This window comes from Pelodiscus sinensis, chromosome 1, assembly GCF_052426305.1.
Source record: "Pelodiscus sinensis isolate ZL-2025 chromosome 1, ASM5242630v1, whole genome shotgun sequence".
NCBI classification, from domain to species: Eukaryota; Metazoa; Chordata; order Testudines; family Trionychidae; genus Pelodiscus; species Pelodiscus sinensis.
This window is the reverse complement of record NC_143052.1, coordinates 313517300-313541634: the sequence shown is the minus strand read 5'-3', so window position 1 is coordinate 313541634 and position 24335 is coordinate 313517300. Positions and strand designations below refer to the sequence as shown.

Here is a 24335-nt window from a genome sequence, read left to right as displayed (position 1 = left end):
ACCTACGTATAAATGCACATCAGAACTGACCAAGTTGAAAGAAATGAGAGATGCTGAGCTACTGCTTTGTGTTTATATCAATATTATGTGCATCAAGAGATAAGAATCTGTTTTACTAAATTATGACAATCAACTTCTCAAACGAATTCACTCCCAGATGCCAAGTTGATAAGCTCATGAACTCAAGTACTGCTATATTTTTTTTTCCCATGCAGGTTTCATTTTGGGGTGTAGAATTGCAACCTGGATGTGTAGTCCGTATTGAATATTATGTACTTTTTATTCCTCTTCCACCCTTGATGTGCCATCCTTGCAGATATTGCTAGTTGTGGCAGACATTAGTACAGGGGTTCCCAAACTTTTTGACACGGGGACCAGTAAATCCATTCACGAACTTTTGGAGGACCGGTAATGTTCATTTGCATATTTGCATATTCATTAATCAAACTATGACTATTAAAATAAGTTGTTTCTAGTCCTTCCAAAACCCCCAGTGCCAGCTTTAGCAAAGCTTTTGATATGGTCACCCACAATATTCTTGCCAGCAAGTTAAGGAATATGGATTGGATAAATGGACTGTAAGACAGACAGAAAGCTGGTTAGACCAGAGTTTCCCAAACTTTTACTTTAGTTGGAACCCTTTTTTTTTTCAGTTCTGTTTTTTGCAGCCCAGAAATATAAACACACAAAAAACAAACTGAGAAAATACCAGACATATAACATGTCTGGTATTTTCTCATTACGTACGTTTTATTATTATTAGATGTATCAGTTTGTAGTTTCGAACTGCCTGGCTGGTAAATGTGCTCAGGCTGCATGAGTGTGTCTACTAGCCAGACAGTTTGCAACTACTTGAGGGAGGGAGGGAGGGAGGGAGGGAGGGAGAGGGAGAGTGTGTGTGGAGTGGGAATAGAATCCCTGGGCCGGACTAACTCGTGCTTTGTGGGGGGGGGGAGGAAGCAGCGCCCCAAGATCTACATATGACCGGGTCAGTCCCACTCCCTGCAGGCCAATTCATTCCTCCCCTCACTGCGCCTCTGGCCAGCCCCACTTTCCACAACCCCCTCCCGGGCAACCAGTTCTCCCCCACTTCTCCTCCCAATCTCCCTTGGCCAGCCCCGCTGCATCCTTGCTCCATCATCTCCCCTGGTGCCTGCTGCCTCCCAACTCCTCACCCTCCTCTTCTGTCCTGACTCCTGCCCTTCTCACTGCCCTCAGCCCTCCTGCAATCTGCCCCCCTCCACCAGCCCTTCTCTCCCCCCTGTGCCCACTCCTCCAGTAGCCCCACTCTGATCATGTGAGCTACCCCTCTTCTAACACTTCTCCTGCCTCTCTCCTCTGGTGCTGATCCCTCCCCTGCAGGTGTCTGCCCTTCTGCTTCACCCCAGAATCCCCTGGCACCTGCACCTACCCTTAGCCCTGCACCTTCCTGGTGCCTCCCCCTTCCCTTATTGCCCCTGCCCCCCTTTTCCCTGATACCCACCCCCTCACCACTCTCTGCCCCATTCCCCTCCCGCCCCTCTGTGCCCTCACACATGCCTTGCTCCATCCCCACCTTTCTCATGCCCACCCCTTCTTTCAAGCCTTCTCCCAGCACCTCCTCCTCTAGCCCCCGATGCTCTTCCCCTCTCATCTCCCAGCATTACCCTGTCCCCTTCCCACTGACACCTCCCCTCCTGCCCTTTTCCTCATTGTCTGCAGTTGGCCCCCTGGCATTTGTTTCTCCTGCACCCTGTCCCTTGGTGTCTTCCCCTCCCCCCGCCCAAGCCCCTTCTCCTTCCACCTCCCCTCCCCCCAAGCCCCTTCCCCTCCCCCCCCCCCCGGCTGCTGCCGCTTCCTCCTTCTCCCCCTCCCCCTCTTTCCCCGCCACCGCCCAAGCCCGTTCCCTGCCTTCTGCCTTCCACATTGCAGGGCCGGAGGCCGAACCTGGAGGCAGCCCCGCAATCTGCCTCCGAGGAGTTTTAAAATCCCAGGCCGCGACGTCACGTCACGCCCGGGCATCCTCCCTGCCCACGTGCAACGCCGCGCATGGGCAGCAGCAGTCGGCGAGGAGGAGCCGTGCATGGCAGGGAGGGGCCAGGGCCCGCTTCAGGCAGAGCCGGGGGAGAGACCCAGCTCCACATATTGGTGGAGCAGGGCCCCCGGCTCTGTAACTCGCCAGCACTTCCGGGTTCAGGGATGCGGGGCCTGATTCGACCAAATCGGTCTAAAGCCGGCCCTGCCAGCAGCCACCAGGCACACTGAGGCCCGATATTTTTTTTCCTGCGGCCTGGTACCGGGCCACAGCCCATAGTTTGGGAAACGTTACAGTAGTAGATGTTCTAGTGCCTACCATGACACCCATTGCAGTCAAAGGAAAGGCTCCCGGTGAAATAGGTTCCTGATGTCTGACAAGGCTTCATATATATTTGAAATCTTTCCAGAAATGGTGCTGGTCACAAGGCTGTTCTTTGTTCAGGAAAATTATTTCAGTGACAGGAATAATGAGAAGAGGTCAGATTACCTGACTGAAAGGAATAGTCTTTAAAATTGGGATTTTGAAGTGTTTACTCTCACTTTTTCATTGATAGAATGCTGTCCTTCAGTACTGAAAACATGCACATGCTGCACAAAAACAGTTTGATTAATCTTTATATCATCATGATCTCTCTCTCTTTTTTTTTTCCCCTAGGGTGAATAACTGTGTGGGGTTTTCTAATTACAAATTCTTCCTCCTGTTTTTATTGTACTCCTTATTGTATTGTCTGTTTGTCGCCGCTACAGTCTTGCAGTACTTTATAAAGTTTTGGACAGTAAGTTTTGTTTTTTTGTTAAATTTGCATGTATTATTGAAATCTCGATCAGAGCATCATGTCATCCATTTCTGTCTGTTTCATGAATCTGTATAATTGACAACAGCGTATCTTGAGGTGACTAAAGCAAGAGAACCTTCAGCAATTAAATTAACTTAGTTGTATATTGAATAGAGCTGGACAGATACTAGGAGAGAATAAAGAAGGTGGAAATTCATTACAATAATGTGCATCTTCTCCAAGGCACAAAATTGAGCAGTTCAGCTCAATATTTTTTTTTAGATGTATGTATTGAACACCTGCAGAGGGCGGCTTATAATTAAACCATGGAGTAAATAATGGAAAATACTGTAAGATTTGAATAACAAATTCAAAAAATAGAAATCTACTTATGGCTACTCTGCTAACAGAAGAGGCAGCTAAATTAGTTGTGAATTTGTTCTGCTGTAATACCGAGCACTTATGGTAAATTTTAGTTTGAGGTCAGTAGTGTTCACTAATCAGTCATGGTCATTATAAGAAATTATGCAAAGTATGAACAGTGTTAATACTGTTTACTTTCAGTGTTCAAATGGACAATACACACTCTACTACATAAATCCATCTGAATAGAGCCTTATCTGTGGAAGCATCCTTCTACGTTATATTTTAAACAAATTCTCTTCTAGAGAGAAGTGTACATTCCAGTCTCAATAGAGTATTTTCTATTTCATTCCCTCTCCTAACATTAAAGCCTTGCATTGTGACTGCTGTTCTTCTGATATGGAGGACTAGATGTAGTTACCTTCAGAATTCTGTTAATGCTACCGAAAAATAATCGATTAGAAGAACTGTCATCAATCAGTGAAAGGCTCTTCACATCTTTTAAAACTTGCAACTTTTTAAAACTTGTGTCTGCTTCTTAGACACAAGTTACAATGTGTACAATTGTAGAAAACAGTAATTATCCTCAGAGCTGTAAGGATGACAATTTTTGGAGGTGAAAGATTTAACTATCTCTTTGTATAAGAAAGACTGCACAATACGTTTGGAGTTTCTACACTTAAAACAATTGTTCTTTTGATGTCTAAGAGAAAAAAATGGTATTAATGATGTTAGTCCTCCTCCTATACCTTTCAGTAGTTTCTATGAAATGTTCCTTACAATATATTTATTGTACATTGTGTCCCATCAGTGTATTGCCAAATATCTGTGGGAAATGAATGTCAATGCCTTGCAGGATCAGGCTCTAAGTTTGTATTCAACAGACATATTACTAATTTCCTCATTAGAACAATGCTTTGGTTAATTTCTCAAAATTAAATGGCCTAACTCTCTGATGTTCAGTCTTATTGAATATACACAACTTAATCACATTCACAAACAAATTCAAGATTCAGTGTAAATGTGGCCCTCTGTATTTTACAGATCAGTGGGGGAATGGATGTGCAGGAAAAAGAACTGATTTGCTTTGTCATCTCACTTCACAAGTCTATTACAGTGGAAAACCTGTGTTTGAACATTTGGCTACAATGGATATTATTTAATACCACCCATTTATCAAAAAATCTCTTCCAAAGCCCATCAGACACTATAGTGGAGCGGACTTCTATGAGTGGAGAGAGGGAAGTTAAGAATTTCTTATGAAATCATTAGACTTCAGTACTCCCTGCAGGAGTGTGTCACTTCTGACAATTGACTGAAAAAAGTGGTCTTATTTTACTCAGCAGTACTGCTTCATTTGCATATTCAAATATATCTGCATGCTTTAGTGCTTAAAACAGGTATGTGATACTTTTTATGTCTGGTAGCACTGCAGAACCAACAGAAAGATTGAGCAGGATACAGTTTTTGAACAATAAAACTGTTTTGATTATGAGATGGGTCTAATTTTGCATGTAAAACTTTGATATGCAACAAGGAAAGAACCTATTTTGACAAATTTCAAAATGAGGTAGCTGGATTTGCAGTAAGAAAAACATCTTTTAATTGTAATCTTGCACACACTTATATAAGTCATTGAAAGTCAATGCCTTTCTTACTACCACTTTTCAGAGTAAAACTGTATTTTATATCTACTAGGAGGCTGCAACCCTGCTCGCTATGTTCACCAACCCCCACTCTTGCTGATGGCTTTTGTGGCCAGAGAGCCTGTTACTCTTGCACTGAGCCTGGCTGCACTCTCCATGGCCCCAAGTTATTCACACTCTTCTCCACTTCTGCCTTACCACATCCCTGAACGGGTCCCTCTATCCAAATGGTCTCTGACCATCCCACCCACTCGTACCCTTCAATTGCCAGCAAGTTCCTCCCACTTACCCTTCCTGCTCCTGCCCCACCCCCCAATAAAATAGTTTGTTCATGTGCAGAGTTTGGAGCCTCTTCTGGCAGCTAGCATGGGGCTAAGGAGAAGTGACCTGCCAGGAAGGGCTATGTTCTGCAGGCTTGTGAGCCTCACATATAACTGAAAACCAAACACAATCAGTAAAATGGGGCCCTACTCCAAATGAATCCCCTTCATTCTGGGTGCTCCTAGGCACCTGGCTCACTAGTGAGAGGTAGGGGTTGGGTTACATGCAAGCAGCCAGGTAGGGAGAGAATTCCTCGCTCTCTGTGCCTGGTTACTGCCTGTCTTTGCAGGGAGGCAGCGCTCCAGATGTGCCCTTCCAGCTGGCCAAGTGAGCAAGCTCCTCACACCTCTTCTTCCACCTACATCCTTCCCTAACCCTCTTCCTCACTACCCCACACTGCCTATCCCTATCCCCACCTCTTTCCTCTATTCCTATGCCCCATCCTTCCTTAACTACTCCTCCACACCCCCACAATGCCCATCCCCCTGCCTCTGATCCCTGCTATCCCCCCTTACCGCACCTCTCATCCCCACATACATCCTATTTCCCCTTCCTCCCTCCCTACACACACCCTGCCCCCTCCCACAAATTTGTTGAGCTGCATGCTTAGGCTCACCCAGCCTTTCCAAACGGGCCTGTTAGGGTTTATGTAATGGCATGTGAATGGCCTTTGGGGCAGCTTTGCTCCGTGGTGAGCTTGAAGCACAGAGTGACCGCTTTGGAGAGCTGAGAAAGCAGCCTGGGTGCAGCATAACTGCACTGTCCCCAAAGGGCCAGGTGTGTAGTGTGGCCAAGACCTGCCCAGCTGCTGGGAGAGCCCGCCTGAGTCAGAGGCCTGGTTCTGATGCTCCAGTGGGTCTTGCTCTCCTGCAAGATCCACTCCCTGCCAGGCCAGGGTGCAGCACTGTGAGCAGGGCCCTGCTGGGAGTGGAGGGGGGAAGCGGGGGAGCCAGGCCTCCAGCAAAAAGGAGGCAGTGCTTTGTGGACGGGGGAGAAAAAGGCAGCCCCAGAGGGTGAGGCTTTCCCAAGAGGCCCTGAGGTTCAGCGGCGGTGAACCCCCAATGAACTGTGCCAAAGGGCTGTTTGCCAGAGCCTGAGTGTCTCAGGGAGTGGGAGGGAGCAGTCAGTGAAGTGGCCCTGCCCAGTCCCTGGGTGTCACTGGGAGGGAGGCTCCTTGCCGTCTGTAGACCCTCAGCCCCTCACCACAGGGTGGGCCCCATGCAGGTCGAGTCCGTGGTCTTGCTCTTCTGCAAGATCCACTCCTGCTTGGGGAACCTCTCCACCTTCTTGGATGGGAGGGAACAAGGCAATGATGCCACCACAGGACGCACTTGAGAGGCAGCACTGCAGCCGCTGCCCCCACCCCAAAAGCTGTAGCACAGGGTCCCACCTGGACAGTCAGAAGGCACCACTAATTAGGGTTGCCAGGTGTCCAGTTTTGAACCGAACAGTCTGGATTTTGAGCTTTCTGTACGGGAAACAAATTGGCCCTCTCCAGACCAGCCCTGCTCTCTGCCGACCGGTTCCTCCTCCTTCCCCCTCCCCCCCCAATTTCCCCTGCCAGCCCCGCTCCCCCAACCTCCTCCCCACCTGCCAACTCCCCCCAATCTCGCTTGCCAGCCCCTCTCTCCCCAACCCCCTCCTGACCAGCCCCACTTCCCCAGTAGCCGGTTCTCCCCTCCCCCCATATGAGATGTTTTCCGGTATTTTTGTCAAAGCCATCTGGCAACCCTACTGCTAATGCCAAGGAAAGATGTGTGCCTTGAGCTGAAAGGGTACGGGGTTGTTGAGAGGGCAGGAACTGGAAGGGAGAGCAAGGATTCAGGGTGAATGAACTGGGGCTGAAGGAGAACTGGGAAAGGAAAGAAGGGACAGAGAGAGGAGCATCGAGAAGGGAGAGGCCTCACGGTTCATGGCTCCCTAGGGCATGGGCGAGGGGCAGGCTTGCAGCTCCCTGGAGCACGAGGGAAGGAGAAGGGGGAGGGCCATGCAGCTGAGGGTGGAGGGAGGGCAAGATGACATCACTCCGTCATCCACGTGTATATATACAGAGAGAGATTCAAGCCTTTTATACATGTTTGCATTTAATGAATCTAAAATAAATTGTAATGAGACTAAACAATAGACCATTTTAATGAGACTTCTGTAAAGCAGTGATAGCACCTTCATCAGCAGAGCTTGCAAAATTAACTTGCCTGTGGTGGGTAGGTCCGTAGATAGACTAGGTTAGACAGCACCATCCTCACAACAGCCAGTGGGCTTTGGGGGCAGAGTCGGGAAACAGAGCTATTTTGTTCTTCCAACTGCCAGTGCAGGGGTGAGAGCTATAAACTTACCAAACATATATTACCTAGAGTCTGCAAAAGTGGAGCCCTTGAGCAAGGTCTAGGGACAAAATCCAATGGGAAAAGAAAATATTCCATGGGGGAAGATGAATAGACGTAACAGAAGAGGCGTAATACTGTAGTAAATATATCCGGATTGGAGCTTCATTGTGCAGCTGTAGCAATCTCCAGGGCAGGGACAGTCTTTTTTCTATGTTTGTAGAGTTAACCATCTATAGAGGATGAAGCACAGTGTGAGGTGGGGCAGGAAATTGACACAGAAAATGACACCAGAAATAACATGATATTGTTGAAAGAGAAGAGGGGACAGCAGAAAAACCAAAAAGGGAAAAAATAAATACCAAATGCAAGATAGCAGTAAGTTGTATTTTAAATTTTATTCAGAGAAAAGTTGATTGTCAAAATTGACATTAAATATAATGCACAATAAACAGAGCACAACTGTGTTTCTGTTTTGTTTTTTCCCCCTTCAGAGTGCAAAGGTCACAGCAGAACAAGTATTTTTCACCCTGCCTAGGAAGTTTAATCTAGGTTAGACAGGATTAGCTGGACTGGCAGGTAATTTTTTTTCAGTCTCTTTTTATCTCTGATATTTAGTTCCATCTAGCTTATCATTTGTTGCCAGAAAGTAATCTTGCTTTGTTCACCCTGTGCAGCTTTCAAAGGAGGGCATACTTCAGTCATTGGCTGTGAGGGGTAGAGTGCATTTGGAAAACAAGCCTGTATTGGGCAGTGCTCCTTTGGGAGGGCAGAGGCAGTGTAAATTCCACTGTATTCTGACTTTAGAATTCTCATTTTTAAAATCTGCAAAAGATTCTACATGTTACAACAGTATTTGAGAGTAATAGCACAACACGGTAACGACGTGGTCTCTAAACATCACTCATTTACCTGCCATATTTATCTTTTTTTGTAGAAGGACTTTACTTATGCCCTCACAATGGCAGGACAGCATGCTTTGTCCTCCCTGTCAATAAGTATATGATTCCAGCTGCTCTTGGTGCCTTCAGTTTGTTGTATGTGCTGCCCTGCACAAAAATTATTTGGAAAACCCAAGTATGGGCTAAATAAATCTTGTTTGTGGTTGGGGTGCTAAGACTTCTGAAAATTCAGGTTTGTTGTTTTTAAAAACATCTGAGTGACTAGTAAATCATCAAGGAAATCCATAGTGAAGATTCAGTCTCTCAGTACTTATGCATGAGGGCGTATGGTGCAAGTTTGGTGGCTTTTCTAGAATTTAGCCAAATGTTCAGGCAGGGTTTTAAAAAATAGATGCCAAGAGTTGGATGTCTACAGCCAAGATTTTCAGAAGTGACCAGCAATTTTTTTTTGGGTGTCCATCTTAAACGAGCCTTATTTTAAAAGCACTTAGTACAGGGGTGGCCAACCCATTAGAGTCAAAGAGCCAAAATAGCAGTGGAAAGAGTGCAAAGAGCCACATATTGGGGTGGAAAGTTGTTGAGCAAAAAAAAAAAAAACCACAACCAGCCACGCCGGGGGAAAATAGGTGCCAGTACACCGTCCCAGGGAGGGGGCTCCAGGCTGGACAGTGTTGAGGTCAGGTGGAGGGTTGGGGTGCTGAGCAAGCTTCAGGCTTGTGGCTGTGAAGGTGCAAGACTTTGGGCTGGGGTGCATGAGAGGCTCAGGGCAGGGAGGCTGCGAGTATGATGGGCTCAGGACACAGATTTGCAGTGTGTGGATGGTGCAGGAGTGTTGTTGCAGAAGACTGGGCATGTGGGGTTGCAGGAGTTTTGGGGATGTGAGGCTCAGGACAGGGGGTTCCAGTGAATGATAGGCTCAGGTTTCAGGTCTGGGGGAGTGCAGGAGTTATGATGCTGCGGCCAGATGGGGGTTTGTCCCCAGTTGGGGGTTCGTTGGCCAGGCTTTGTTTTTAAATAAAATATTCTGTTAAACACAATAGGTGCATCTAGACTGGCAACTTGCCAGCTGTCTACACTGGCCGCTTGAATTTGCGCAAGAGCACGGACTTTGTAATGTACAAAATCAGTGCTTCTTGCGCAAATACTTTCACGCTCCTGCTCGGGAAAAAGCCCTCTTGCGCAAGAATACTTGCTCAAGAGGGCCAGTGTAGACAGGGAAGAACTGTTTTGCACAAAAAAGCCCCGATGGCTAAAATGGCGATCGGGGCTTTCTTGCGCAAAATCATGCACAAAGGCACTTGCCAATCTAGACGTGCTTTTGCGTTAAAAGAATTTCCGCAAAATCATGCCAGTCTAGACGCAGCCAATGTGTTTCAGCATTGTCTTTATTTATGAGAGGGGTGGGGAACCTGTTTTGAGTCAGGGGTCACTGACCCACAGAAAAGTCAGTCGGGGCCACACAAGTGAGATGCAAAAATCAACCCCTCCAAAAAAGGTAATGCGCTGGGAGCCATGAGCAGAATGGCATGGGCCGGGAGCCCGCATATGTCTTACAGCGGCCCGGCAGTGAGACTGGCTGACGTGAGCAATTCCCGGTTCATCCCAGTTCTGTCAGGAGCCGCAATTTTTTCCTTCATGAGCCGTGGGTTGACCACGCCTGACCCAGTACTTAATCACTTAGGCATCTAATCTTTGGACACCCACTTATTAAAATCTTGGTGTTAGCACATTTTGTGTAGTGAATCTCCTTCGTTTTCTTTTTTAATAAATTCTCTCTCTCTCACACACACTCACACACCCCTCTCTCTTCCCCTTTCCCCTCCCCCAGAAGTGACTTACTGGGATAAGCAGGCCTGCAAAGCAGCTGAAACTGCTGGTGCTCAGACTGCTTCACCTGGAATTGCATCACATCCATAGTCCTCTGCTTCTGTTCTATAGCAACTCTGTTGTGAGCTTGAAGATTAACTGGTTGATTCTTGATTTTTCTGGCTATCCTGTTCCTTCTCTGTTTTACCCTCCCCACTAATAATCCATACCCACACTACAATTGTGCTGCCATAAAACTATGCTATAGGTACAGACATAGTGGATTACATCCTCCCACCATTAGAGGCACTTCGCTGAGGAGCAGGAAATCCCTCGTGGTGCTGAGTTCTAAAGCTCTGTTTCCAAGGTTTATAATCTAGGGCTGAAGTTGGGTCATCAGCCAAGGCAAATGGCCAATCAGGTTCCTACAGAGGTGTTTTATGGGCACTGTTATAAGTCTCCTGACTCTGATGATTTCTTTGTTGTAAGAAGATTTAGTTGAGAAATTAAATTGTCTGGCCCAATTCTTGGTTATAATATCACTTAATAAAAATACATAAAAGTATTACTAGACCATGTAATTAAATTTTGTGTTGATTTGGGTGAAAGTGATCATGAAACAATAGATTTCATGATTCTAAGGAAAGGAAGAAGTGAGTTCAGCAGAATAAGGACAACAGACTTCAGAAAAGCAGTCTTTAACAAACACAGAGAACTAGTAGAGAAGGTCCCATGAGAAGAAAATCTAAGGGGGAAAAGACACAAGGAGAGCCAGCAGCCAACTATTCTGATGCAAAAGATAGGAAAGAATGGTAAGAGGCTAATATGGCTCCCATCAGGAGCTATTTAATGACTAGACAATTAAAAAGGGAGGGAAATGTGGACAAAGTGATAAGGATGAGTACAAAAGGATAGGACGTGCATGTAAGGGACAGAATGGCAGATGGATGGCTCAGTCCCTCGTCAAAGAGTACTTAAAAGTGGCAGCGCTGTATGGAGCCCAGGGTCAGCTGCTCCATGTGGCGCTGCCTCTTTGAATGCTGCTGGCAGCATTTCAAAGCGGTAGTGCTGCTTGGAGCCCAGGATCAGGTGGAGACACCCAGCTGACCCCAAACTCCATGCGGCACTGCCGCTTTAAAATGCCGTAGCAGCATTTTGGAAGGGCAGCACTGCAGAGCTTGGGGTCAGCTGGGGAGTCCCCAGCTGATCCTAGGTTCCAAGCAGCACTGCCACTTTGACATGCCATGGGCTCCCCACGGCATTTCAAAGCAGCAGCACCACACTAGCTAACCCTGGGCTCTGTGCAGAGCTGCTCCTTTGAAACATCATGGCGGCATTTCAAAGGGGCAGCGCCGCCCTATTAACTAATAGAATAGTTGATGCAAAAATGCATCAACTATTCAATTAGTCAGTTACATGATACTTAACATCCTTAATCTGTATGCATTATGCAAGATGTGGGCATACCATGGTTTTATATAGAGGCAGTAAGATATTCTCTGTCTTATTCTCTATCCCTTTTTTAATTATTCCTAACATTCTATTTGCTTTTTTACTGCCGCTGCACACTGAGTGACTGTTTTCAGAGAACTATCCACAGTGACTCCAAGATCTTTCTCTTGAGTAGTTGTAGCTAAATTAGTTCCCATCATATTGTACATATAGTTGGGATTATTTTTTCCAATGTGCATTACTTTATATTTTTCAACATTAAATTTCATTTGCCATTTTGTTGCCCAATCACTTAGATTGGTGAGATCTTTTTGAGGCTCTTCACAATTTGCTTTGGTCTTAATACCAAACTGCTCAAGATAGTTATCTGCAAATTTTGCATGTCAAAGAATACAGCCTTCATGCAAAATGACATAGAAGAGGAAACGATATTCACATGTGTATTTGTATGGGCAGTTTTTGTTTAGCTATAACTGGAGAAAACAAGATAAACCATTTTATTCTGTCTCATGTAGAGCGCATTCCTAAATGGTTCATGTCGCCAGCACAACTGAAAAACAAACCTTGTGATTGAGTGGAAATTTTTCCCCTCTTCATATTTACAACCCCCTGATTGACAGCTCCATCCCATGGTAATGAGTATATTGAAAATGCAGATAGATGTGGAATTACTAAACTGTACAGTACTTGCTTTGCACCTCCTCTGAGGTATGCTGAGCTTGAGTTATTTTCCTAGCCCATTAATATTTTGCTCGTGTTCAATGTTCTATTAAACCTCAGTTGCCAAATTAATAGACAGCTAGATGAACTGCTGCTGGAGAGAGCACCAGATGCAATTGTATTGGGAAAGCTGAGAGAACATGTTGAAGCTTCCTATTCTTGTTATAAATTGCGGGGGGGACCTCAGGCCTGGGAGCCAGATCTAGCCCCCAGCTTACTGAATCTGGCCCCCAAGGCTCAAGGATCCTCTTCTAGCATGGGGAGCCCTCACCTACTGTGGGACTGAAGCACGTATAATCTACTATCCTGGGCCCCACTAGTCTCTGGAGTCCAAGAGGAATATGGGGAGTGTCTTTCTCCTTCTCAGCCAGGGTTCATGTCATTGAGGGTTTGGGGCGTGGGGTTTGAATTTTCACTTGTGTGCAGCCTCCGATTGATTTTTATTTTTTGGTTTTTTTTTTTTTTTTTTTTTTTTTCTGTGGATCAGCAACCCCAAGCCAAAAAAGATTCCCTATCCCTGGTCTAAATGTTGCCAGTTGCACACACCAACAGAGCACTTTAGGCTTTCAGAAAAGAGTTGGCAAACTGCTTCTATCCTCTTGGCTCCCCTATTCTTTGTGAATGAAAGATAAGACTTCTGATGGGTGTTGGAAGGCTGCATGTATTAGAGCACATGTGCACACTAACCATTGCTTTCTAAACAAAGCCTATTCTGTTTTCAAACATTTGTCTTGAAGTAATACTTGTATATAATAAATTGTCTTTGTTTGCGCAAAGCTTTGCCGCAGGAAATCTGCAGAGAATTGTCCAAAGGTAAAATCCAGTGTTGATGTGATTAATATAGAAATTGACCCTACTGTGCTTTTTGTAGTCCATTCATTTGTGATAGCTGTTTACACTGTTACATAATAGAAAGAATTGTAGTCCTTTCGCCCAAAATGACAGATGGTATATAGTGTTTGATTTAATTGAACTGTATGGCAGATAAACTAGAAATCAACATCACATAATGGATTTTCTAATGGAAAATGAAGTGGCAATAATGGCAACTATACCTCTGAATCAAAATACACTCTAATTTCCTAATGCTGTTAAAGGACAGTGTCTTAAAATACTGAGTTTTTGAGCATATGCAATTAAACCATTAGTTTTAAAAAACCATTGGCTTAATGAAAAAATATACAGCAAAGCCTGAAAATAGATAGGGAAGAATGTGAATGCCTAATTTTTAAAAATGCATGTTTTGTATCTGATATACTGAAATGGTAGTTCAGGAAAAGTTAACCTACATAAAAATGTTTCCTCCGGTGTGTAGTGCTTTGCTGTGATGTGTGGTCTGTCTTTTAAACTGGTCTAAGTCAAACAATTAGGGCTAGAGTAGGGCTAAGGGGACTTAGCTGTACTGCCTAAATTAGCTAGTAGGAAATGCTGAAGGATAGGTGGGTCTTAGACAGCTATCTCCCTTTGACATTCTTGATTAAGAACTTTCTCAAGGATTCCAAGGTCAAAAAGGACTGTTGTGATCATCTAATCTGAGCATAAACCTTTACTAAAATCATTCCTTTTGAACTACTGCTCAGATGAATGCCCTGGCTTCTGGTACATTGGGGGGGGGGGGAGCCAGAGGCATTACCAAGTCTTCCTCCTCTTGTGTGCAAAGCCCTATCCAGTGAGTGTGTTCTTAGGTGACCTTTGAGAACACATGGGTCTGGGCTCTGTAGACAACCAAGGTGTTCCAGTTTGAAGATCCTTAGGGGGCATAGGCATTGAGCAGCTTAGGACATGCACAACTTTTCACATAAGCACTTTCAGGCTTAAGAGGCAGCTGAACAGAGACTTTGAGGATCTAAACTTTGGACTTGGGTACTTAAATCCCTTTTTGGTGCCCTAATGTTTCAAATGTTTAAATATATTTTAGACAAAATGTGTAACTAAGGCCAGTTCCTCTCTCTTTTGCTGCCAGTTTGAGGGCATGTTAACAGGGACACTATCAACTTAAAACCTAGTCAGTTTTAAATTAAAAGTAGTTTCATCACTTTCTCTAAGTCCTTCTGTTGATTCTTGTGGTTTCACAATCCAAATATTCCTGTCTCTAAAAACAGTTTTCTCTCCCATTGCTATGTGGAGACGCACCCTAACATCAAACAGATTACATCAAAAGTGCTGTCAAGTGTACAAAGCAAACACTGTTTGTGTCCAGTTATGTTAGTGTTTACAAGGAACAATAGATACAGTTCAGACAGAATGGGGTTACCATCGGTCTAATCACTGTGATCCACTGCTATGGACTAGCTTCAGATAATATGAAAGAGGCTTATTCGTGATGCTGCATATTGTGCAAGGTGAAAGAGGGAAAGCTTCAGCAGGGAACAGAATGTTTAGTGAGGATGTTGGATTATTTGCTAAAAAGAGTTAATATTAATCTTCATCTTTTTTTTTTCTCTCTCCCAGAATGATCTGCCAGACTCACATGCAAAATTCCATGTACTTTTCCTTTTCTTTGTGGCTGCCATGTTCTTCATCAGCATATTGTCACTTTTCAGCTACCACTGCTGGCTAGTCAGCAAAAACAGATCAACAATAGGTCAGTTAATTGGAATATGTAGTTGTCTTGTGACCAGAAGATTGATACTGATATGAGCATGAGTTCTGCAGGAAGTGGCATAATGTTTAAGAGAAATACTAACATCTTGAGGAGAATGGAACATTTTTAGTAGAAGTAATTTAATGGAAAGGTTCTGTTGTGAAATAATTGAGTGCAAAGTGTTTTCTGTCTGGAGTCAAAAGTGTGGGTGCATAGTGGAGGTCAATTATTTGTTTTATCTTTTTGTTATATTTGTGTATTGGGCATAGCATAATAGGGCCCTACTCTCTGGTTGAAACCCATAGGCATTACCAGTTACAATTTTTTTGTGTCACATTAGCATCCCAAGGCTCCAACTGAGGTCATGGCCTCATTGTCCTAGATGCTGTACATGGATGTAGTAAGACACAATCCATGCCCCAAAAATGTTGAGGTAGATCGGGAATTAAAGAAGGAACCTGGCTACGAAAAAAATTTCAAAGAAATAGGGAAAAGTGGAAATAGTGACACATATTTCCTAACATAATGGTGCTTCCCTTACTTGCTTTAAACTGAATCTTGCTGGTTGGCACAATGTGTGTTTTTATGTGTGTTCCATTTAGAGCACTTGGATAACGTTTTCAGAAGTGCTTATCTGAATTTGGAGCCCAAATCCTATTGATTTTCAGATGGGGTTTTTTTTTTTGTTTCAGATTTTTCATTGATCAGATTATTCACTCAGTTCTTTTTTGAATGCTTATTCACATAAATTCCAATCAGGTGTATGCGCACTGTGTGCACAAGTGTCAAACTTTCCCGTAGCAGGTCCCAGAGGGTCGGCTATGGAGATCCGTACAGTGGAGCTGCTATATCAGTGCATATATATCACAGCTGACTCTGCCCTCCCTCAGTTCCTTCTTACTGTCTGTGACAGCATTGGAATGTCCTAGCTTTTGCCTTAGCAAGTGCCTAGTCCCTATAGCTTTGGTCTGATCTTCATTAATCGGTTGCAGAGTTTCAGTGCTAGCAGAAACAGCGGGCAAGTGCCCAAGAACCAGAGCATGCCTAATGCCCCAGGCTTTCAATCGTGCACAGCTTATGAATGCCCTATGCCCAACAGCAATCCACACAACACGTGCCTTCACTGTTTGGGGGAAGAACATTACACTGAGAAGTGCAAAATCTGTAGTTTTTAAGCCCTGAACCAGAAAGGACTGGGAGTACAGACTCCAGCAGCTCCTTATGGAAGTGGTGCTAAAACCCCCTCATGCCGAGAAGATGGCACCTGGAGCCAGCTTGGTGCAAAGTGCTCCAGGCTCCGTGTGCAGTAACACCCTGAAAACAAGCTTTGTCAAAAACTCCTGATGCAGGGGCTCCCCTGTGCTGAGGCACAGATCCACCTCACCAGCACTAAGACAGGACCAACCATGCTAGAAGTCTCTAGTGTGAGAAATCCAGAATGTGCCATTGACTTCGGCCCTACTGCTGTCGAGTCCAGCACACAGCCCATCACCGAGAGACCTAAGTCTGGTGCAGACCCTAAACTCCCCTTTGACACCTGACACTTTCAAGGTTGCCTGAGACCTCTTAGAGATCTTGGCTGCTGAAGCATCCAGGGTGCACAAGGGGACACCAGCACCACCAAGACTGTATTGATCAGAGGGGAAACTGGTAATGCTGCATAGACCATTACCTGCAGAACGTAACTGGGATGAGTCATCCTCATTGAACAGATCACATCCGCTGGTACAGCACCCTCCCCTTTTGACACCATCAAAAGGCCTAAAACCAACCCTCTAGGCAGCGCCAGAAAACCAATGCTCAGCACCGAGGTCACTCTCCCAATACAGGTTGAGGTCCAGGATTGCACAGCACTGTTTGAGTCCAGATTCTCAGGGTACTGCTCGAGGTCACCAAGGAGGTCTCACCGGGTGGCACTGGCACTGGCCTCAGCAGCACCGGGTGTGGTGTTGAAGGAGCTGCACCAGGTGTACCAGAGAGGGCCCCCTGGCAGCATGACAACAGCAGTGGCCACTGCCTGCACAGTCGCCTTCTGGATGCTCTGAGCATACCATCAGTCCCAGGGTGAGCTTAAGTCAACCACGTCGATGAGCCAGAGGTCCCCCCACAGGATAGTTGCCATTCAAGGGTGCCTTTGGCATCAGAGTCCCGTCCACCGAGACGTGACAGCCCACCACCTGAGCACTGCGCTCGGCCACCCAGCTTGAGATGCCAGACAGCAATGGATCTGGGTCAAAGAACCCAACAACCCTTAGAACTCAGGGGAGACACTGGGGCCACCCAGGCCTACTCATCCTCATTCCCCAATGTAGTGGAGGCAGGCAGTTGGTCCACCTCCAGTGGACCATAGAGCTTACCAAGAGCTGCTCCACCAGGTGGGCCTAAAACATGAATCTCCCCATGGAGGAGATACAGGAGCCAGAGGACCACGTGGTTGACATCCTTTCACAAGAAGGACCATCTAGGATAGCTCTGCCAATTATAAAGACTATACAAACTTGTGGCAGACCCCGGCTTTCATTCCCCCGACAGCCAAGGGCATCAAGACAAGGTACTTTGTTCCCTCCAAGGGGTATGAGTTTCTATACTCACACCCCCATCCCTCCTCACTCATGATCTCTCCTGTAAATGAAAAGGAGAGGCATGGTCAACAGGCCCCTACCCCCAAGGCAAAGGAGGCCAGAAAGACCAACGTGTTGCCCCACGACGCCTGGCAGGAGTTGGGAGCCCTGTCAGAGGAGGGCCGTACTATAGCCAGGACATCCCTATGAGCAGGGGTTCTCTCTCCAGTGGTCACATTACACTAGACCAGGGTGCATGCCTTGCCAATGGCTTTTGTAGCACAAGTGCCCTTTTAGGAGATCTGTAGGATGGCCACGTGATTCTCTATACATACATGTCATTGATAAATTTTCCAGGGAGGATGAAGCTGCCAGCAGGGCAGTGCTCCAATTGGTGATCGCTAATTCCAACCCCATCTCTTTGGGGTAACAGCTTGGAAGCCACTTGATTGGAATCAACGTGAACAAGCACTTGAAGAAGAAAAGAAAGTTACCTGTTCTTGTAACTGGTGTTCTTCGAGATGTGTTATTCACATTCATTCCAATACCCACCTTCCTTCCCCACTGTCGGAGTAGCTGGCAAGAAGGAACTGAGGGAGAGATGCGCTATATATGTGCTGATATACTGGCGCTACTCTAGGGGTCTCCACAGGTGACTCTACAGGAGCTGCTAGGGGAGAGTTTCCAACACGTGTGCACATGGCACACATACTAAGGATGTTAAATAATGGTTAATTTACTAGTCGAGTAGTTGATGGAATTTCCATCAACTACTCAACTAGTCAATAGGCATTTCCGCATTCCTCCTTTGAAATGTACAAGAGTCCCTGCTGGGGAAGTCCCGCTGATTCCGGACGGCATGTGGGCGTGCCAGCTTTGAAATGTACAAGAGTCCCCAGCGCGGGCTCCTGTGCATGATTGAGCGGACGCGCCCTCATAAAGCCCAGGGTCAGCTGGGGACTCAGAGTCCCCTGCTGACCGCGGGCTCCATGCTGAGCTGCCACTTTGAAATGCCATGCAGAGCCCGGTGTAGGCTCGGGACTCCCCAGCTGAACGCGGGTTCCACGTGGCATTTCTGCAGAACCCAGAGTCAGCTGAGGACTCCCCAGCTAATCCTGGGTTCTGCAGAAATGCCGCTCAGAGCCCGGGATCAGTCCCCAGCTGACCCTGGGCTCCATGTGGCACTGCTGCTTTGAAACACCGCCTCGGCATTTCAAAGTGGCAGCACCGCACAATTGATCCCGGGCTCAGCTGTGCGGCGCTGCCGCTTTGAAGTATTCCCTCTTTTCCCCCCTTCTCCCCTTTTGCTGCCTCTATCTGATAGAGGCTGCAAGAGGTGGGGAGGAGGAATCGACTAGTTGACTGCTTATCATTTAGTCAACTAGTCCTTAACATTCTTAGCACGTACACCTTATTGGAATGGGCGTGACTAACACATTTTGAAGAACACTAGTTATGAGAACAGGTAACTGTCTTTTCTAGTTGCAGCTTTTCCTTCTGATTGGGGTCTTTGCTTCTGTTAGATAGGCATTCTCACACCAAAATTAGACTATTGCAATGCACTGTACATGAGGCTACACTTGAAAATTATTTGGTGATTAAAGCTGATACAGAGTACAGCAACTCCCTTATTAAGCAGGATCTCTCTGGCAGTATGCAACATTGGTGCACAAATATCGGCACTGAATGCCTAGGGGTTAGTTTATTTGTAGATTAGTATTAATGCTGCAGGGTAGTTATAACACTAATTATAGCCAGGGTCTCAGATTTTTTTTTAGTGTCAAATATAAATAAAATAGATATGTTATTAATGGAAGTATGTTCCATATCAAATTTACAATTTTACCCTTCATTGCTGTTATGTCATGTACCTTGTTACATCTTTGCTATATTTTTAATTGTTGAAACTTGACATCCGTGCTTTACTATAATGTATTTTAAGGCATTGTTGATATTAGTTCCACTATATTTACTGTCTCAATGTCATGTATCTTCCTGTTGACTACAGTAGCCATAGTAATTAAGATAAACTATGTTTATTCATTTCCATGCTTTCTAAGTATTTTGCGTAGTTTAAAATTGTTAATTTCCTTTTTTAAACAGAAGCATTCCGGGCACCCACATTTCGAAACGGCCCTGACAAAAATGGCTTCTCTCTCGGATGCAGCAAAAATCTGAGAGAGGTTTTTGGAGATGAAAAGAAGTATTGGCTGCTGCCTGTTTTTACAAGGTATTATGTTTTTTGATACCCTTTATGAGAATCATGAATTTCTACTACTTCTAAAAAATAAACTATTTATTACTCCTAGAATTTAGGGGTTGGTGGGTGAAAGTGTAAAATAACCAGCTGAATTAACTTCATTGAGGACCCTAATCTGAAGTGTTAAGCCTTGAACACAAGAGAGCATAGGTCCCTGCCAAACTGAGATTTTGAAAACATTTCTTGAACAGTGTTTGAAAGATACCGTCAGTTTCAAATGAGAGTGGGCTTGTGCCTTAAGTAACGCAGGAAGCCAGTGACACGAAGGCCCACACCAGTGACCTCTCAGGCTTCATCTATGCTACAAGAACACTGTTGTAAGATGACATTTTTTAGAAACAATTTTTAAAATTTCAGCTATTTATTTTGCTTCTTCTGGTACAATTTTGTCTTCAGTATGGACAGCACATACTTAGATTAAAAGTTTTTTGAGAAAATGTTCTGAGACTGAGCAGCACAGGACTCTGTCTGGCAGAGAGATTGATAAATAATTTCCAGTTTGAATACCATTTCTGCTGAACGGGTGTTAGAATGGATGTCTAAAACCACTGGGACATGTAGCCTCTTGCAGCCAGACCAGGTTTTCTTCCTATCATTTTAATCTAGACTGGCCTCAAAAGCAGGTTTATCAAAGCTGTGGTAAAAACAGATATTTGTTCCTGAATCCTTGTGTACATGATAGCTCTCACCAGTTTAAATATCAGATCACTTGAATGCATTTGTACAATGGGATGTGCGAATTTCTGTCTCACATGCTTACACAATCTTATACAAAAGAAATCAGTTACTTTGGGGTCATGTCCCACAGAATCATCTCATTAGTTCTTCTTAAATTCTGTAGTCTGGGGCTCTGACTCAGTCATGACAGTCAGCAATCTGTTTAGGCAGAAAAGGGCAAAAGTTATTTCATAGCCTGCTTGAAAACTCAGAAACTGTCTTCAGTGTTAAATGACCAGGCCACATAGCTTAGTGGTAAAACTTTGTATTTGCATGCAGGAGACCTACATGCAGTTCCAGTTTTTCTCTGGGGTTTGGAGTGCAGTATGGCACTTACACTAACTAGTTCTGACTGGCAATGTTTGATATTTCATGCGGGTACCTATTTAGCAGGATTTACCTACCTTATATTAATACACCACTAATTTTGATTTACTTAATGTTTCCTTCATCATGTAGCTTGGGTGATGGGTGTAATTTTCCAACTCGTCTAGTGATTATGGATCCAGAGCAACTTACTGTCTCAAGCCAAAACGAACCTCCTAAAAGGTATATTGCTATTCAACTATTTTATTTTGTATTTATGTGCTTTTACTGGTCTCATTTTATCTTTCATGTGGCAAATAAACTTAATATAAGTTCAAAAGACCACTTTAAACTAATTGTACCCACTACTAGGTTCTGAAATAGTTTGTAATCCTTCGTAAGTGGATAGGTTGGGTTGAGGGATCATAGAGGACAGTACAATTAAGATGTCTCCTTAATGCAAAGAAGTGATCAAAAAAGTAAGGAATAAGTTATTTTCAACACAGTATTAAGGGGATAAAAACTATAATACAGGAAATATAAATGGATATATTGATACCACCTCTTCACCTTGAATACTTTTTCACATTTGGTTACTTCTCAAGAAGAACGTAATAGAAAAGCTCCAAAATTAGCAAATAATATAATTTGAAGGCCTTTGAGAATGCACTTGAAAAGACTAAAATAATATAATTTTAGAGGAGAAGAAAGAGGTAATGTGCATAAAGTAACAAATGACATTGGTATGTGTTTTACCATTTCACCTCTTCCTGTAAATGCATAAACTAGGGACACTTGAGCCCTTCTTATTTGAGGAGGTTGAACTGTTGCTGACCATTTTCAGTAGGTTGCTGATATTGAAGAGAGTGCTAGTGTAAAGAGGACGAAACCGTCTTTACTATTTCTTCAAAAAGCTGGATTCCGATGTGGTGAAGATTTGTACCTGAACATAGAACCAAGTCTTTCTGAAGTGGTATCGTCCAGTCTATATTAGCACTTAAGAGCAACCCAAAATAATTGTTGGAAACAGATCTGTTTTCTAGTGTAGCTGGACTTTTGAGAGAGGCAACTCTTGTAAAATAAATTAAAGATATTTTTAATGCAACATAACTAACCTGTGGAACTTGTTGTATGCTAAACAATGGAGCAGGATTGTAGAGCAAATAATGCTGTAACCTGTTGCATTAGATGCGTGCTGAATGGAGCCCCCTAATACTAACTTGTCCTATTATTATACGCTGCTTTTTCTTTTTCAGGAAATGCTGGTTGTTATTTTCATAATATTTGTGGCAACCATGTAGGTGAAATCAGAACTCCATCCTGCATTCATCTTGTGAACAAAACATTCCTCAGTGGTCAATTTTGCATTTTCCCCATGAGAATAGTAAATGGTCTTCATCTCTCTAGAGTCCAGAGAGAGGCTATTTTCATTGAAGTCCGTCTATACGTGAATTAGGTTTCAAATGGGCAAAAATATACTTAATTTCAGTTACATTGACTGGGCTGTTTGTTTTATTTTACTTTTAAGTGAATTTTATTAAATTGTGAAGGAACTTATGACTTGTATGCTTATTACAAAATCTAACCGTGTACAATACTTCTGTGTACTCTGTTTTTAGCTCTGGAGCCAGTCAGCCGTTTCCTGCCAGGCCACTCAGTGAGTCACAAAATCGATTGTTGGACAATGAAAGTCAGTGGGTGGAAGGTGGTTCAGAAGAAGAAAATGTTAAATCAGGTAGAATTTTAAACGTAGAGGTTCGAATCTCAGCTGGTATCGTATTTAAAAAACCCTTGGGAAACCATAGCTGAACTAGAAAGTTTAGCTTAAAAATATATTAATGGGTGGACAATTATCCAATTAAATCAAATCAATATTTTCTTTCTAGAATGAGGCTAATTTTTCTCTCATAATCTAATCCAAATCAGACTGGTGTATTAAGGTAATTGAAGAATTCCAACTTTCTAGTCTCCTGTTCTGGGTGTTCTGTAGTTTGGAATGAGTTTGTGATTTGGTTTAAAGGAAGGGAAAAATTACTTCTGTAAAAGAGAGGAGAGAAGGTGAGTGGTCCAATGTCTTTTATTGGACCAATCTCTGATGGTGAGAGGGGCAATTATATGCAGCACTGTAAAGTGATATTGTTATCACTGTTCTCTTTTGCAAAATATACTTTCTGTTGTGATCTCTCACTTTTAGGTGCAAAAAAGCATGTTATAGTTTCATTGGAAAGCTGACCTCAGTCTGTTAGTGACCAGCTTTTAATCTCAATGAGAAAAAGGTAAGATCAATGTAATTGATTATTTTACAAAGAAATAGTGAATGAATTACTTCTGACTATCTGAAGCCATAAAATATCCAGTCTGTGAATTCAGAGTACTTCTCAAAGCTCCTTTATAAAAAGTTCACTCTTCAGTTTATCCATAGTGCTAGATATATAGCTTTGTGTAGCTTTCAGTTCCCAGCATAAAATGGGGAGAATGGGGTGGTGGGTTAGTCTCTTCCTCTCTATGATTAAACAGCAGAAAACCTTGCCTTTAAATAGTAACATCTTCTTATTAATTTGCTTACAAACTAATTAGGGTCTGATAGTCATTTCAGTCTTCCCTGAGCAAGAGTAAATTTCAGGGTAAGAGTCCTGTGGCTAACTGAACTGCAGGCTCTTTGGAGAGCTGAACATGAGGTTTCTGGGACAGCACCATAACAGCTAGTGGGGGAGGAGATGGAACTGGAGAAGTGAGTAGAAGACACAAACTTCATAGCAGTGGATTTGTGGGCTGAAAAGACTCAATGCTTTCCCACAGTGTTTGGTCTGTGAGCAAGCCATAAAATTCAGCCTTTTACCCACCCATTGAAAGAACTCGTTGCAAAGGCAGTTCCATGTATTCTTGATGTTTTGGAGCAGCTTTTCCTAAACAGTGTGTTCATTTGTCTTTTCCTTACTTCCTATGAAGTAAGAGAAGTGGTGGGTGTGCGGTAAATGCTGCTTCAATGAGCAATCTGTGTTTACAGAACAAATGACTGTGTTCAGTCATGCTTCAAATTGATAATAACATTATTTTTCTATGTATGAAAGGATTTCTGTATAACTTTTCTTATTTGATATTTGGGAAATATAAAGTGTGCTGCTGCAGCCATGAAACTCACTATTTCTTGGATATATTCACTGACTAACTCAGATTGTAATAGTGACTTTAAAAAAGCTGGTTAAATTATGTTAAGAATATGCAATGAGGAAGTATTTGTAAGAGCAACAGATTGTATACAGACACAAACCTGTTACATTTGTAATAGTTACCATGTACCATTTTATGATGCTAAAAAGAATTTAGAAGAACCAACTATTGATGTCTTGTTTTGTAAGTTCCATGTTGCACTTCCCTGGTTGCCAAAGACTGTAACTATGCAAGAGAAATAGGGAGACTGAGCTTCCTTTCAGGAAGCTGGACAACTGTTAGAAGAAGAGAGTACAACTGATTCAGGAAAGCAACACTATTTAGGACAGTACATAAGCTTGTGCTTAAATATTGCCTTGAATGAGTACATGCTTGAGTATTTTTCTGAATTAGGGCTTTTCCATAGGCAG

The 24335-nt window shown here is 43.8% G+C and overlaps 1 protein-coding gene across 3 annotated transcripts in view; it reads left to right on the top strand.

Moving 5' to 3' along the window:
• Positions 1-24335, top strand: part of ZDHHC20 (zDHHC palmitoyltransferase 20) — a 91519-nt gene that overhangs the window by 57173 nt on the left and 10011 nt on the right. The window contains exons 7-13 of one of the 3 annotated variants that reach the window (XM_089775602.1): positions 2672-2792; positions 13104-13139; positions 14778-14910; positions 19575-19701; positions 20908-20997; positions 22374-22489; positions 22949-23030. In XM_089775602.1, coding sequence (XP_089631728.1) covers positions 2672-2792; positions 13104-13139; positions 14778-14910; positions 19575-19701; positions 20908-20997; positions 22374-22489; positions 22949-22986 — 661 coding nt within the window. In that variant the 3' untranslated portion in view covers positions 22987-23030. The remainder of the gene's footprint in view (positions 1-2671; positions 2793-13103; positions 13140-14777; positions 14911-19574; positions 19702-20907; positions 20998-22373; positions 22490-22948; positions 23031-24335) is intronic. The other 2 variants (XM_089775600.1, XM_089775601.1) reach the window with 2 other exon arrangements.